The 17,033-nt window shown below is 55.5% G+C and overlaps 1 protein-coding gene across 7 annotated transcripts in view; it reads right to left on the reverse strand.

The window, feature by feature from the left end:
* The window catches only part of LDLRAP1 (low density lipoprotein receptor adaptor protein 1), a 26,253-nt gene extending 9,479 nt beyond the window's left edge, over positions 1 to 16,774 (reverse strand). For all 7 annotated transcript variants that reach the window (XR_002733185.2, XR_002733184.2, XR_002733183.2 and 4 more), the window contains exons 1-4: positions 16,570 to 16,774; positions 6,387 to 6,529; positions 5,405 to 5,517; positions 3,154 to 3,268 (exon numbers count right to left, since the gene is read on the reverse strand). Coding sequence is in view for 4 of the 7 variants with exons in the window: in XM_023219593.2 (XP_023075361.2) it covers positions 3,154 to 3,268; positions 5,405 to 5,517; positions 6,387 to 6,529; positions 16,570 to 16,654 (456 nt within the window). In the remaining 3 variants the exon portion in view is untranslated. The remainder of the gene's footprint in view (positions 1 to 3,153; positions 3,269 to 5,404; positions 5,518 to 6,386; positions 6,530 to 16,569) is intronic.
* Between the last annotated feature and the right edge of the window lie 259 nt (positions 16,775 to 17,033).

Genomic DNA, 17,033 nt, shown 5'->3' on the forward strand with positions numbered 1-17,033 from the left:
GGCTGTGCCCAGCAGCACCAGGGAGGGGAGAGCTGCGGTGGCTGTGCTGCCCCAGAGTTCAACTGACTGGTGGGTGATGTAGAAAGGAGCCCCTCTCCCCCAACCTGAATGGGTCATGAACTCATTCAGGCAGCCCAGCCAGGAAGAGTAGGGATGTGGAGGCCCCCAGCCACAATGAGTGCGGTTTTGTCAACATACCGATTCAAGTCCCTCAACATCCCGATTCAAGGCCCTCAACATCCTGATTCAAGGCCTGCTGCAAACGGAAGCCGCCTCACCACTCACCCCAGGGGAACCATTTCACTTTGCCCCTCTGTGCTTGCACGTGTGTTAATCCCGTGCTGCTGTGCGCTCGCCACCCACCACCCCACCCCCTTCTTTTGGCCTGGCAAACTCCTCCTGGCTCCTCAGCCTTCAAAGCCCCATTCGAGGTGTCTGTCTCAGGGAAGTCTCACTGACTCTCCCGTGAGATTTACTAACTTCCACCCCAGAACTAAGACCCCCTGGGTTCCAGATACTGAAGCTGGGCTGTTCTCTAACGCCTTGGATGTTTTCTCCATGGCTCAGACCAGGACAGCCGGTGCCAAACATCTGTGGCGGAGCTGCCAGCAGGTGCGGAGGCTGACACAGCCATTCCATCTCCTGCCTCCCCCAAGAACACTTCCACTTAGCTCAAGAATCTAGGATTTCCAACATGACGAGGTCATCAACACACTGTCAGTCCAGGCTGGGCTAAGACCGTGAGGCAGCAGGTGATGTATTTACACCATGCTGGGCTGGGCTGTCTTGGAGAGGGCTCCGCAGGGCCCCGAAGCAGGGAGGCCACGTAGCAAAGGGTAGGGAGATAGATAAGCCACTCCAGCCATCAACCCAACCCCAGAGAAGAACACACTAAGAAAGATGAAGAATTTGGGTGTCTGGCAGGGGCCCTTCCTGCTGCCCGGTCAGGGCTCTGCAGTCAGTGGCTGAGCAGTGGCCTGGCTCTGTTTTCCTGGGTAACTAACCCCATGGCCTGAGGGTAGGCTGATTTCGCTCAAGTCTGTGTGAAGTCCTCTGACCACAGGCCAGGTCTCCCTTGTAAGAGCTGGGCCTGCACCTCTCTTACTCCTAGACCCCTCATCCCAGAGGAAGCCTCTGCACTGTCGAAGGCCCCTCCCACCCAAGGCCAGCTGTCCCTGCCCAAGGCCTGCCCTGGTCAGCAGGGAGGAAGAGATGAACAATGGGGACATAAGGAGCTGTATTTTTAAGTCTGCGTGGGCTCCTAAAAGACAAAGCCACAAGTCACATCTGTGGGAACTCACAGGAGATGCCACAGCAACTTGGAGCCCTGGGACCTCATGAGGCAAATGGCTAGCGACACTGAGTCTGCAGGAAAGAAACGAGGTGTTCAAAAGAACCTGGGGCCTTTCAGAACAACCCTGGAGGTCACTGAGGCAAACTTATTCTGCTGACAGGCAAGCAGCCCAGAGAAGGGCAGGATCTTCTCCAAGGTAACACAGCAAATCAGCCAGGATCAGACGGCTAGACTGTCTCCTCCTACAGTGCCTCTTCCATGACACCTGTGGTGGGCTGAATTGTGTGTCTGCCCCCAAGATGTCCACATCCTAATCCCCGAGACCTGTGAATGCTGCCTTACACAGCAAACGGGCTTTGCAGATGTGGGTTAAGGATCTGGCGATGGAGATTAACCCAGATTACTCAGTGTGTCCAAATGTAATCACAAGGAGTGTTGAGAGGGGTAGGAGAGTCAGAGCTAAAAGCAGCAATGTAACGATGAAATCAGGAGACCGGAAGATGCTACATTGCTGGCTCGGAGGATGAGGACAGGCCCACGAACCTGGAAGTGCAGGTGGTCAGTCTCTGGGAGGTAGAAAAGGTAAGGAAATGGATTCTCCCCTAGAACCTCCAGAAAAAAAACACAACCCTGCCAACCTAGTTTAGACTCCTGATCTACCTCTGTCACAGAATACATTTTTCTTCTCCATAAGAGAATAAATTTTTGTTGTTTTAAGCCACTAAGTTTGTGATCATTTGTTACAACTTACATAATATCTGAAGTGTGCCCTGATGGGCAGCAGGAAGCCTGGGGACCACAAAGACTGTGATGGACCTGACATGTCCTTTGATGACAGCGGAGGGAAGGGGATCTTGTCTCCTATAGGTTCCAAGGGCTACAGGGCATGGGGACTGGGGCTCTGAGCTGTCAACAGAGGTCAACAGGTGTCAATGCTCCATCAACGGATGTCAGGAAGCACCTCACAGGGAGGATGCTCAGATCCTGGGGGTCTCAGAAACAAAAGCTGCAATGCCAAAGGTCGACCCACTCCACTCCTTGCCCCCAAATTCAGGACGAATCCCCAGTGACCACCAAGGTTCCCACTCATCCCGGCTAAGATGTGGTCAGGGGTGTCCTGGAAACGAGACAAGGAACTCTGAATTTCCCAGTCACGCAGGGAGGGGAAGACATGTGGGTTTAAACCCCCACTCTAACCCTGACTGGTTGTGTTACCCTCAGCAAGACAGCTGGCCTCTGGGAGTCTGTTTCCTCATTAAAAATTTAAAAAATGAAGAAAAAAAAATGGAGAGAGTAACAGTTCTCACCTTGCAGAGCTGTGAGGATTAAACGAGTAAAGACCTGGAAGCCTAGCACTGGAATGCACACACAGGAGGTGCCGAGAGATGGTTACCGCCCTCCACGCTCCAGTCACAGCTGGAATGGACACGCAGGAGGCACCAAGAAATGGCCATTGCCCTCCTCACTCCGCTCACAGCAAGCCCAGTTCTCTGACGGCTCTCGCCTTTGCCTTCCACCCCAGGCCCCCCAATCTCCCATCTCCGAGGACCAATCCCTACAAGGCCCTGCACCCCTAGACCATATTAAAGACAGGAGATCCAAAACAACCTCAACCCAACAAATCACCTTACAGAGAGAAAGGGGCCCAGACAAACACTGGGGACATGGGCTAGCCACTGCCCACCTCACCACTGTACCACTTAGCTCTCAGCACCCACTTGGGGTTCCCAGGGATTTCACCCTCTTCTTAAGTAATGGTCACCTTTGGGTCCTGCCTCCCACACCAGACAGCCCCCCCACCCACAGCAGGGCTGCCAAGGCTGCTGGAGCCTGCCCTAGCCCCAGCCCTCCCCGCTGACCATCTTCCGCTTGGTGCAGAGGAAGGCGTGGCACTCGAGGCTCTGGTTGTGCTGGCTCTGTGCGATGTATGCAAACACCTTGTCATGCATCTTATCTGCCGTGCAATAGGAGATCCTGAAAGGCAAGGAGGAAGTATCACCAGACCTGGCACGGGGGCCTGAGCACATGTGGGATGCCCTGCGGGCAGCTCCCCTGAGTTGCAGAGAACCTGCTATTCCCACTCCACCAGGGCAGACTCTGAGAATCCAGCCTTGGCCTCCAGGCTGAGTACCTAGGCCATCTGTGCAGGAGGGGCCGAGGCCAGGCAAGAAGGAATGAATGGGGTAAAGACTGGAAGCAGGGCACTTCCTCCTCTTCCTCCCATCCCACACCGAGCCACACCCCAAAACAGTAATAGCTGAACCCTTACCACATACCAGGCAATGTGCCAAGAGCTTTCTAGATCTCGCCTCATGTAATTCTCAAAGCTACCCTCTGAGATGGGTTCTATCACTATCCACGTTTTTCAGATGAAATAAACTGAGGCTAAAGACCTGAGCCCGGACCTGAACTCACTTGTAGGACTCCAGAGGCCATGACTGCCATGCTGCCTCTTAAGGCTATGTGCCAACTGGCTGGAAGGGGAAGCAGAAAGCAGGACACTCCCCTGCTCACCGACGCCCTTCACCTGGCCTCCCCATCCCACCTGCCCGCCGACCCATGCCCCTGCCCAGAGGTCTAGTGAGATTCAGGTCCGTCTCTCTCAGGGTGACTGGGACCATTTGCATGTTCTGGAGCTGTGGCCAGGGGTGGAAGAGTTGAGAGTAGGGGTGGGGTGTGTGTGTGACAAGGACCCAACAAGGAGTCCCAGTGGGCCTGGGAGTTGCACAGCAACTCCCTCTGCATGGAGCACCCTCTCTGCCCCCAGTCGCCACCCGTAACCCACCCTCCCTCACGTGTCTGGTCCCAGCTCGTTGCCTCCAGTCAGCCTCAGAGTCTCAATTGGGGAGGGGCCGGCAGCCCAGAGGTGGGACAGGAGTGCCACAGACTCACCCCTCAACCCAGAGGTGGGACCGGAGTGCCATAGACCCATCCCTCAACCACGTGGCCCCAGCTTCAATCACAGACATCAACACCTCAGGCGGGCACAGCGTAAAGGTGCCAGGGCCCTTCCTACCTATTCTCCATCCCAGGGGATCCAGCTTCCTGCCCTAAATGTTACTGGGTCCTTGGTATCAATAAACTAGATCCTGTTATTCCTCAAGCCCCAGCAAGGTGCCACCTCCCCTGGGAGGCCTTCCTGGATTTCCCTGGGCAGACCCTCTCCTTGCCTTCTTGGAAAACACTACGCTCTATCTCCTGTTTCCTCCCAACGATTCCCAATTAGAGTGGCAGCTCCTTGAGGGCATGAGCAGGATTGGAGTCCTCATCTGGCACAGATGTTGGCAAAACAGGTATCTTAAACTGTTGACTAAAGGCAGGCGACAGGAAGACATCACCCGGGCCCCCACAACACACATCTATCCACCCTACTACTGGCCTGTGCACCAAAGGGCTGAGCCATCTGCTTGGAGACAAAGCAAGAGGGTGGACGGATGCCTGGCAGATGGGAGCCTGCTGGACAGGGCTCTGGCCTGGGTATCCTAGTTCCAGTTCAGCTACTACCTCACCGTGTGTGCAGCCGTAGGCAATCCCCTCTCCGGGCCTCAGATTCTCCATCTGTAAAATGGACCTGAGCTATCCCTTCCAGTTCTGAAAAACTACAACTGACCGCTGAGAGAGGTGGGGATAGCCTGAGGCTCTAAGGGCTGACCAGAGGACCCACTAGAGAGACCATCCATACTCTGACCTCAGATCTTGGCTGAGGCCTCCCTGGAATGCCTGGCCAGATACCCAGAGCTGAGCCGCTGCATTCACAGAAGGAGGAAAAGGCAGTGACTCTGCAGTTCTCTGCTCCACGCCCGGCTCAGTGGCATGCCGGTGGGGACTGGGGGCGGGGCACAGGCGGGCTCAGCTGTCTTCTGTAACTGGTGATGATGGCGGCAGCAGCTGCCACTTAACCAAGTGTTCATCGTGAGCCAGGTGCCACGCACTCGGCGTTTCCTAACAGCGCTATGCAGCAGGATCTGTTCCCAATCCCATTTTACAGATGTGGAAACTGAGGCTCCAATGTCACCCAGGTAGGAAGTGGTAGAGCCTGGATTCAGATGGGACACTCCACCCACTGCCCCAAGTGGCAGAGTGGATGGGCCAACCCCATGCTGAGCGTACCTGTATATGGACACGTTCTCAATGAGCTGGTTGGTGAGGTTGTCCGTCAGGATAATTCCCCGTGGAGACACCTTCAGAGTCACCTTCTGCAGCTTCTTCCCACTGGCCTTAGCCTTGGGGCAGACAGGAGTCAGAGGAGTCTGCCAGCCTCACTTGAGACCCACGCTCATGGCCTACACTGCACCATCCCTAGGACCCAGACGCGGGGCCCATCTCAGCTCAGGCGACTGGCAGCGGCATGGGGAAGACCACTCAGCCAGCACCCTCTTGTAACAGAAACAGGAGCAGCATCTGCTGAGCACCAGCTATCTGTCAGGCACCGTGGACCTCGAGTCATCCTCCCTCTCCCCAGAAGGAGATGGACTCAGAGAGGCTAAGAGACTTGCCCAAGGACACACAGCTAGGAGGGCACACAGACTCGGCACTGAATGAGCTAGCACAACCCAGCAGGATGACTCTTGGGGACTCTGCTCCATCCACTGAGCTGAGGGGTCCGAGGCCACCAAGGGAAGGGGATTTAAAAGGCCCACTCTTGCTCAAAGCTAGGGAGGGGGCAATGTGCTCTCGGATGTGCTATGCTATCTCTCAGGCCATTGGGCAGGTAGTCAAGGGAAAGCAACCTCCCCACCCTTCCTGGCGCTGATAAGTCACCAATGCATTGGTAGGGAGCCTGAGACGGGGGTGGGGAGGCTGGAAGAGGTCACAATGGCTGGAGGGAAGCACCAATGCATCGGCAGGGAGCCTGGGACGGGGGTGGGGAGGTTGGAAGAGGTCACAATGGCTGGAGGGAAGCCACTGACCGTGACCTTGCAAGTCCAGTGCTTCCCTCTATCAAGGCCCAAAAGCTGGATGGAAGGAGAATCAAGGGCAGGGCCAGGCTCAGACACACCCATTTGGAGTAACAAGCTGGGACAAGGGCACCCTGGGAAGAAGCTGGTCCTTGGTCCCTGGTCCCTCCACCCTTCCCAACTGGGGTGCTCACCGTAGCCACGATCCTCTTGATGGCGGCAGCCGACAGCTCCTCGCCCTTGGGCTGCTCCACCAGCGTCATGCCCAGGTATTTGAGGCTGAACAGCATCCCCTCCAGCAGCGTCTCCCGAGTGTCCGTCCAGTTCTCAGGCAGCTCTGGGGTAGGACAGAGAAGGCCCTCAGACCCTGCAGCTCAGGGCCCACCACCAGCAACAGCTCTCACCAGCCTTGCTTCCTAGGAAACCCCAGCAAGTTGGCTGGGGGTCTCCCCTACCACTACTGTCTTTTTTTTTTTTTTTTTTTTTTTTGAGACTGAGTTTCACTGTCACTCAGGCTGGAGTGCTGTGGTGCGATCTCAGCTCACTGCAACCTCCGCCCCCCAGGTTCAAGCGATTCTCCTGCCTCTGCCTCCCAAGTAGCTGGTCTCGAACTCCTGACCTCAAGTGATCTGTCTGCCTCAGCCTCCCAAAGTGCTGGGATTACGGGCATGAGCCACCGCGCCGGGTCTACTGTCACTTTTAATAAAAGGCTAAAGCTTTCTGGCACATATCAAGGCTCCATGTAAGCAGCCTTACCTAAAATGTTCTCATTAATCCTCCTTAAGAACCTATGAGGTCGACACTTTTATCAAACCCATTGACAGACAAAGACATGGAGGCCATGGAGACTCAATCACATAACCAAGTCCAGAAAGCCAGGAAGTGCAAGAGCCAAGTTTCGAGCCCCATTTTCAAGCCCGGAGCCCTCTCTACTTCAATGCTACCACTTGTTGAGGGCAAATCATACCATTTCTTACTGAATCCTTAGTGCAATCCTGTGAGATAGTGATTCTACAGATTAGAAGACTGAGGCTCAGGGAGGCAAAGTCATGAGATGAAGGCCACATACAATGAGTCAGACTTCAACCCTGAGGGGTTCCCACGGCCCCAGCCTGCACTGCTTTCCTCCCTGTGCGCATCGGTAGAGACCAACGGGGCGGGCGTGTGGGAGGCTGGGAAGGAGACAGTAGCCCAGGGAGAGCAGGGTAGGGTAAGGCTGGGTGGGGAGAGGAGAAGGTGATTTCCCAAATCTGAGAAGGCTCGAGAGCCACTCTGCTTCCCACTCCCTGGAAGTGGGAAGCAGAAGTCCTAGGGAAGTCCCCTCTCCTCCTTGGGACTAACACTGCACCCCCCTCTCTGGGCCGTGGCAATGGCACAGAGCAGGGTCCACAAGGAGAGTCCTCTAAAAGCATCAACCACACAAATGTCAGGAAGTAAGGGGATGAGCCTGCCTCACTGGTGGGCAAACGGACCAGGAGAGACATGTGGAAAGAGTGCCCTACCACACGGGTGAGGGCCTTGCGGAGGCAGATAGGCATGAGGGGAAAATCGGGCTACACTGGTGGTTTCTGACCATCCCCGGCTACTCAGAAGGAGATGAACAAAGATGAACGAACACCCCGCACTTCCACCTGCCAGAGCCCCTGCCTGTCCTCTACCATCCCCTCACAGATGCTGTGCTTGTAGGAGGTGTTTGTTATGATTGCACCATTTTACAGATGAGAAAGAAAACTGCTCTTCAGCCTCACACACAATCTTGTTAAGGACAGAGCAGGATCCAGCCAGGAATCAGTTTCCAGGGGCACGAGAGGTAGCCAGGGCCAGCTTCCCTAGACCATCCGCCAGGGAGGGGCTGGGAGATGTCCTGGGCCCTCCCTACCTCTGCCTGGGGCCTTCCTCACTGCCTCCGATGGAAAAGCCACAGGAAGAAAGTTTAGGTATCGCTGGTTCCAGGGCAGCTGAGGCTCCGGCAGGGATGTGGGCTCCTACTACAAGGCTCCGCTTGGCTCTGGAGTTCTGGCTCTGTCAAGAGCAGAAGTCTGGGTCCAGGTGGCATCACCAGGTCCCCTACCCAGTCTGGATCCCTGCTGCCCCTCTCAGCTCCTGTCCTAGAGCTCTGGGCCTCCAGGGGCTCTGGTCCCCCTCTCCACAGCCAGAAGAGGCCTTGTACACCCACATTTCTCTGGATTTGCCTTGAGCAAGCCACTGTCCCTCTCTGAGGCCATTTCTTCATCTGAAAGAGGGCACAGGTGTCAGGGCTGCAGAGGGTTATACAGGAACTTACAGATGTGCCCAGTTCCCCTCATGCCTTGAGATCAGGTGAGCAGGGACTTACTGACTGTCATCTAGAACCTGGCATGCAGCTAGTGCTCAATACTCGCTCAAGGAAGAAATGATGAGGACAACCCCATCCCATCCCCAGCCCTGGTCCCAGGCCCACTGCCCCTTCAGCTCTAGCCTTTATCCCCGGGCTTCCACCCCAACATGAGGCCGGGCCCCCACTGAGACGACCCCAAAGCCCAACATGACCTTATCCTCTGTCCCATCAAGCACAAGCCTATTCCATTTGATCCTCCAAAAGAATGTGAAAGTCCCTGAGGTGTCCCCAGTCCTGGGTTGAGTGATGGGGCCCTGAGCAACTCAGACACAGACCCTACTCTCAAGCTCAGAATAACAGCACCATCATCAGGGAAAAACGGCGTTTTCATATAACAAAGATACAACGATAATAAAACTGTAGCTATTACCATCACCTCTAACACTCACAGCCACCTTGTAAGCAGGCATTCTTTCATTCCCATTTTACAGACAGGAAACTGAGACTGACTGTAAAGCCCAAGCTCCTGACCATGAGACCACACTACCTTATCATGCAGCAAACTACCTTAATTCTAGCAAAAGATCGGGTTTTTGGAGGTGGAGGCATTTCTTCTCACCTGGAATTAGGTATTCCTAATACCTAAGGTTTCCCGTCTGCAGGCTAGGATATCCAGACCACCACTTTCAACCTGAGACCCATCTAAGCAAGGACAGCAATGGAGAGAAGTGCTACTGTGCCTATGGCCCGTGCCCTTGGCAGACATTGATAATCAATTGCAGCTCTACTTCCCTCTGATCGTTTCTCAGCACAAGGCCCCAGGCGGGCAACACTGATTAATCAAGTTTTGAACATCTCATTATCCATTCCTACCCCTGGCAAACATTCTCCACCCTCCCTCTCCAGCCCCCATTTTCATGTCCCCATTCTCCCATTTCCTCTGGTTCAGCCCTTTCCTGGCCCCTTTCCAAAGCCACTTCCGCTCCCTCCATTCCAAAGAGCCAAAGCCTGCCAAGGTCACTGGTGATCTCTTTGCTGTCAAAACATTCCCTAGTCCTCCCTGACCCCTGAAATGTTCAGCATTTTTCTGCGTTCCTCCTTCCCTGGACTGACCCTTCCCCTCCTCTAACCACGTCCTTACAGACTGGTTGCCACTCATCAGCCTTAGGCCCTCAGCTCAAGTCCCTCACTTGATAGATGATACAACTGAAGCCCAGACAGGGACGGGACCTGTGCAAGGTCACAGGGCAAGTCAGAGGGCCCCTCCTGACCCCACCCAGCCCACTATAGACAATCCCCACGATGCCCAGTGACTGTGAGGAGATTTTAAGTTTCCCCGTCTCTTCTCCCACAATATCCCTATATGCTCCCTACTCCAAGGCTCCAACCATGCAGAGCTTCTTCCTAATAATGTAACATTTACTGTCTAACTTCTGTGCCTTTGCTCAAGTAGCTCCCTCTATCCTAAATGCCCTTGCTTCACTTGATCAAATCCCACACATCCAACCTCTGTCAGGAAGCCTCCGTTGAGGCAATGCAGCCTTGTGGTTAACAGCAAGGGCCTTAATCCTAAGATATCAGCTCTGATGCTTCATGTCTGAGTCATCTTGAGTGAGTTCATTACCTTCCCTGAGCCTCAGTTTTCTCATATTTTAAAATGGGGGAAACAACAGCTCTGACTCCTGGAGGGGGCTGTTGTGACCCGTGGGTAAGTTTATAGAATTTAGCAGAGAGGTAGGCTCATCGTAGGTGCTCAGTACACCTTCCAATGGGGCCTCATCCCTCCTGTGGGCGGGCTGCTGGTGCCTTTCTTGAACGTAAATCTCTTCTTCCTCCCGCAGCCACACCACCCACTGCCAAGCACTGCCCGCACGTCTCTTCCCTTTAAAGAACCTGCCATTCATGTCTGCTTCCCCCAGACCTGGCACGGATGTGTACGCCTGCCCAGTGTGGCCGTCCAGTCTGGTCCTGTTTCTCCCTTGTCCCCCATGTTCCCAGGCCCCACTGAGATGCTCCTTTCTCTCTAGGAAGCTGCTTCCCTCCTGTGGTCTGTGCACGTGACTCATCTCTTCACTAGAGCTTAAGGCCCCTCATGTCCACACCCTCCCCACAGAAACCAGCACCTGGGAGCTCTCAGTGAAGGCTCACTGGTAGGGCTTAGGACCACACCCGCCCCACTTGCCAGCCACAGCCGGAGGCCTTATTCCTGGTGCTCCCGGAGGACCCGGGCAAATACAGGCCTGAGTGCACAGCCCTGTTCCGGTCCTAGTTATTTTTGGCCCTGTAGTGGGTAATGACTGCGCTATTTTAACGCTGCAATTTTACAGATGACCTGCTGCCGGAGTTAGCTGGGGACAGACCATATGCCTGGTCTAAATTACAGCTGTGAACACGTGCTCTTTCCTCGTTAAGGTCCCCCCAACCACCCAGGAGTCAGAGCTGGGCTGAATGCCCTTGTGCCCCTTCTGCCGCTCCCAGAGACCCAGCCTGGCTGGTGTGTCTGCAACATCAGAATTGCAGCCAAACCCAGGGGCTAGGGGAGCCTCTGACCGGGGCTCTGGCCTCCAGTCTCCCCCAGCCTGGTGGGGAGATGGCCTCAGAGGCCAGAGTGACGACATCTCAGAAGAGGGCTCAAGCTCTGCCCTGACCTGGAGTGTAGCTGCTTCTCTATAATTCTATCTGACAAATGGGTTCAGCCCCTCAGGAGCATCATCAGAAGTTTCTGGATGTGAAAAGTACTAGGAAAATTTCAGAAGTCAAAGCTGTTGAGATTGTTATCAAAAGAAAATAAGTTTCAAAATGATAAATTGCAGCAGCTACCACTTCCTAAGTACCTACTTACACAGTAAGAGAAAAATATGCCATGGGCTCTGGAGTCCGTAGTCACTGAAACTCCCCGCACCTCAGTGTCCTAACTTTAAAACAGAGACAAGACAGGCACAGTGGCTCATGCCTGTACTTCCAGTGCTCTAGGAGGCCGAGAAGGAAGGATTGCTTGAGGCTGGAGTTCAAGACCAACTTGGACAACATGGTAACACCTCGTCTCTACAAAAAATAACTAGCTGGGCATGGCAGTGTGCACCTGTAGTCCTAGCTACCCAGGAGGATCCCTTGAGCCCAGGAGGTCGAGGCTGCAGTAAGCTATGACCACATCACTGCATTCCAGCATGGGCAACAGAGTGAGACCCTGCCTCAAATAAATAAATAAATAACAGGGACAATAGGAGTCTCCACCTCAGACAGGTGTGGTGGCTCACGTGTAATCCTAGCACTTGGGAGGCTGAAGCAGGTGGATCACTTGAGGTCAGGAGTTCAAAACAGCCTGGCCAACATGGTGAAACACTGTCTCTACTAAAAATACAAAAAAATTAGCTGCGCGTGGTGGTGGGCACCTGTAATCCCAGCTACTTGGGAGGCTGAGGCAGGAGAATCTCTTGAACCAAGGAGGTGGAGGTTGCACTGAGCCAAGATCCCACTGCTGCACTCCAGCCTGGGCAACAGAGGGAGACTCCCTCTTAAAAGAAAAAAAAAAAAAAAAGAGTATCCATCCATGGGATTGTCTTGAAGATGAACTGAGTTCACACCTGAGGTGAGCTTAGAACCTTGTCTGGTACACACCAAGTATCACAAGTGTGAGCTACTGTCATTACCAATGGTCAAATGCAAAGAGCTTTAACATGTCCATGGCCATTCTCATACTGAAAGAAGAGTCCAGGATAGATCAGTGTTCCCATTTCACAGACAGAGAAGCTCAGGAGTCTGACCATGGCTCACAATTGACAGCACTGGGACTCTAGTCCACACCTGCCTCCTGCAGCCCAAGCCCCTTGGTGGGATCAGGCAGAGCCCTGTAGGGCTGCTCAAAAAGAGTATCTGACCCTCAGTGGGCAGTGGGTGACCTCTGACTCCTTCAAGCCACATGCCCCTCACACAGCCCCCAGGCCCGTGAGAAGCAGAGTCTTAGGCTCCAGTTCACCACTCCCTGCACTTGCTGCTCCCTCTGGCTGGAACGCTCTTCCCAGACTCCTCCCTCCTGGGATTCACTGGTGTGTACTAAGTCACCTTCTCACAGGGACCTTCCCTGGTGCTGTCAGTGGCCGCCCTTATCCCCTCTGCATACCCTTTCCATGTTGTGCTGACTGCCAGCACCTGCCACTCTACCAGCTGGAGATGCTGAGGCCGGTGCAGACTGGGGAATGAAGATCTCCCATGCCCAGGAGTCCTCCCCACTGCGCTGCCAGGAACTGCCCCTCCAGTGGAACGCCTCTGAAGAGCACGTTCTACACTGCCTCCCGCAGTTCCCAGTGCGGGGTTAAGCTCCAGGAGTCCCTGGTGGTAATTTGCTTTATTTATTTATTTATTAATTATTTGAGACAAAGTCTCACTGCGTCCCCCAGGCTGGAGTGCAGTAGCAGGATCCCGGCTCACTGCAACTTCTGCCTCCCAAGTTCAAGTGATTCTCCTGCCTCAGCCTCTCAAGTAGCTGGGATTACAGGCCTGCACCATCCCACCCGGCTAATTTTTGTATTTTAAGTAGAGATGGTGTTTCATCATGTTGGTCAGGCTGGTCTCAAACTCCTGACCTCAGGTGATCCACCCACCTCAGCCTCCCAAAGTGCTGGGATTACAGGCATGAGCCACCGCGCCCTGCCGGTAATTTGCTTTATAACGTCCACTTTGTGGACTCCCCTCCCTTCTCACTTGTCCTAACAATATTTCCTGCCATCTCTTCCCAAATAAATGACTTGCACTCCAATGCTTGTCCCTAGAAGAACCCAAATGAAGACACCATCCTATCTTAAAAAGCTGTCCCATCACTTCCTCACCCTGCTTCATTTTTATTCGTCCTGCTACCAATGTCCACAACCACACCACGATCTACACCCTTGCTGTGGTGCACCAGACCGTAAGCCAGAGGTGTCCAATCTTTTGGTTTCCCGGGGCCACACTGGAAGAATTGTCTTGGGCCACACATAAAATATACTAATACTAATGATAGTTGATGAGCTTTAAAAAATCACAAAAAAACTCATAAAGTTTTAAGAAAGTTTATGAATTTGTGTTGGGCCACATTCATTTGGAACACATTATATTATAAGTGTCATTAGATCCTCCCTCCCTTGCCTTCCACCATGAACTAGCTTTACTGGAACCCGCACCTCCTATTTCTTCACCTCTTCTCTTTGGGTAAGCACAACCCACAAAGGAACGGGAGGGCCTGAGTGATCCCAGTACCTCTGGAAAGGGTGCCGAGGGGCCAAGGTGAGCCCCTCTTCCAGGCAGCTGGAAGGAAAATGCCTGGCCAGGGACTGAGATAAAATATTGATGTCTCCCCAAGGGATGGGAAAAGCCATGTGTGGGAGAGGAGGAGAGCCCTCTTTCAAGGTCAGGACAACCAGGAATCCACTGCAGGCTTGAGGCTGGGAAGAAAGAAGCCTGGGGCACTGGCTTTGCTGTGTGACCTCAGGCAAGGTGCTGCCCTTCTCTGGGCTTGTTCCTCCACAAATAAGCAATGCTCATGCTAATCCTAGTGAGGACCTTGACGGGGAGGAACAGGTCACAACTGAGAGCAGGGTTCGAGTCTAACTTTAACTCCACTGGCTTCAGTTTGGCCTCAAAACTCAACCGCAGGGACCAGGTCCAAGGCCCAGATGGGTCACAACCCTGAGCAAGGTGACCGTAGCATCCCCACCCCCACATACCCCACGGCCCCTGCTCTAACCTGTGGCCACTGCTGTCAGAGGCTGCCAGCCCAACCTGGGGTGGGTGGGGCCTGCTCCCAGCTCCTCCCATGGCAGAGTCCACCAAGCACACTGGTAAGACCCCTGCGCTAGGAACGTGGAGCTCTGCCTCTCAGACGCTCTGTGTCTGGGGCCAGTGACTCCAATGCTCAGAGTCTCAGTTCCTTTGTCTCTAAAATGGGCCTGCTCTGTCACCTCACAGGATTCAATGGGAGAATGGAAGCAAAAACACGTTGTAAAACAGTTACAAAAAAAGTAGCTACCATTTACCAAACTCTTCCTCTATGCCAGGCAAATGCAATTTCATTTGATCCTCACAAACAGCTGGAGGCAGGTACTACTGTTATTTGCAATTTACAGGTGAGGAAATTGAGACTTCATCACGAGGGACAGGTGGGGCTCGGCCTGCCCTCCCTCAGGTCCAGAGGCTCCAGGACAGCACTCTGGGCTTACTGGGGCCTGGAGGAGGGGGTGAGGTGCTCCTCTCCTTTCATCCAAAGGTGCAGACGAGCTCTGGGCCCCCAAAACCCATCTCACCACAGTACTAATCATGCTGGCGGCGTCCCAAGGATAGGCAGGGGGAAGAGGAGCAGGGGAGAAGAAAGCCACCAGTTAGGAGGGAGCATTATTACCAATAATCTCCTTGATACTCCTGCCAGGTAAGAGGTTTTATCCCCATGTTGCAGATGAGGAAACGGAGGATCAGAAAGGACAAGTGACTTGCCCAAGATTGAAGATGGCAATAGAAATTCTCTTCCACCATCCAAAGGGGCTCCCTCTTCTGCGTCCCCAGATTCAGAGACGTTTCCTTCTAGCCTCCCTTCCCTTGCCAGCCCCCCTTCCTTCAAAACCACTTCTCCGGGGGCTGCCCTGCCACACTCCCTCCCTCATTCCTGGAGAAAACCGCAGGATTCTCCCGCTGGAACAGATGGCCATTGTCAGAAGTTCTGGTCAAATCCTGCCAGTTTTTAAAGGGTCTATTTTGGGAGGCAATCAGTGTGATAAACGGTACATCCCCTGGCCTACTGGCCCAGCCCTAATGGGTCTCTGACGCCACCCCCCACCAGCAGGCACCACCCCACATTCCCAATGCCAATGCCAGTCTCAGCTGGGAGGCGGCCACAGCTGAACAACAGAGTGGGGCCAGAGGAGGAGCAAGGCGGGCCCTCTAGGCCCAGACACGCTGGCATTCCTGGGACCAGGGAGCTTGGGCTCCCCTGGTGGAGCCCTGTAAGGCCAGGAGGGAATGGGGTGAGGGGGTACTGTACTGTCAGTTGTTTCCTGATGAGGGGAGAGGCTGTGGCCCGAAGTGGGTGGCAGGGAGGTGGGAGTGTGCAGCAGTCCTGGGTTCTGGCTCCAAAACCGGCAGGAAGGTCTGTGTGACCCCAGGCAAGCCACTCTCTTCTCCCTCCCAAACAACGAGACCTGCGACCTGCGCTGGGCTGGGTCTTCTGGCTTCAGGGGAAGGTGCCAGGTGACAAGTTCCTTGAGCGTAACCAGAAACAGGGAGAGAAAGGAGCCAGGGGGAGGCCCCTCCCAGCCTCCCAGACGCTCCAGGGAGAGGTGACAGCGAGTCAGCGAGTCTGCCGTTTGCCTGGGCGCCCAAGGGACTTTAGAAGCCCGAGGGGAAAGGTGCGAGAGAAAACAGGTTTCAAAAATAGTTGGGACGCCAGGCTCGTCACCTGGACCCGACTAGAGGAAGGGACGCAGGGGTCTAGATCGCCTGATGTGGGGCTCTGCCGAGGCACCCCAGGCGCGGCCTCTCTCCCAATTTCAAGTACGTACCTGCGACCCCGGGCTCACACCTGGGTGGGTATCTGGACACCCGGAGTCAAAAGTTGGCCCGGTGGGTCGGACAGGGGGCGGGAGAACGGGCCAGTGGGCTCCTGCCCGCCGTAGCCGCTGGCTGGGGCGCAGGGGTGCGGGATAGGGGCGTCTTCCCAAGCTCCTGCGCCCTTGCCTCCTCCCCCAGGCACCGACGACGAGCGCCTGCCTCCCCCTAGCTGGCCAGGACAGCAGGGCGGGAGGTGCCGCGGGTGGCGGGGGCCTCTTCTCCCAACCTGCACCCCACCCCATGCCGGCTGCACCTGGGGACCTCGAGCTCGGGCTGCCCCTCCTCGTAGCGGCACCGAGCGGCCGGGGAGTAGGTGCGCAACTTGACCCCGGCCGACCCCCTGCCCCGCAGGGCCGGGAAAGGGCCACGCCGGGACCTGAGCGCCGGTCAGGCCCCGCCTCTGCCCAACTTGGCCGCACTCCGGGCGCCGGCGGAGGCCCGGCGCGCCGACCCCGGCCCGGCCCGGCTGACGCGCGCACACTCACTGCGGTGCCGACCGCCCCCCCAGCTCTGCTTGGCCAGGCTGGGGCTCCGGATCAGTGCCCGCCCCGCGGACTTGAGCGCGTCCATGGCCCGCTCCGGCCGCCGCCGCCGCCGCTGCTGCCGCCGCCAAAACTCCGTCAGGAAAAACTTTCCGCCCGGCCCTGCAGCGCGCGGGCTGCGCGCTCCTCCCCTCCCGGCGCGAGCTCCGCCGCGGCGTCCGAGGGGGCGGGGCAAGGAAGGGCAGGCCACGCCCCCAGGCGGGTCCCGCCCCCGACCGCCGATCTCGCCCCGCCCGGTCCCTGTCCAGGCCCAGGGTCCAGGCACCAAGAGCTTCTGAGGCCGCCCGAAGGCGCCTGAAGGTAGCGAATCGCAAGCCCCAGACGCCGCCGCTTTCCTCCTTCTCCCCAATCCCCACCCCTTAGGGGCCTGAGGGTCTGAGAGCAGCGGCCTAGGATTTCCAGTGACC

The sequence above is a fragment of the Piliocolobus tephrosceles genome, chromosome 1, assembly GCF_002776525.5.
Source record: "Piliocolobus tephrosceles isolate RC106 chromosome 1, ASM277652v3, whole genome shotgun sequence".
Taxonomy (NCBI): Eukaryota; Metazoa; Chordata; class Mammalia; order Primates; family Cercopithecidae; genus Piliocolobus; species Piliocolobus tephrosceles.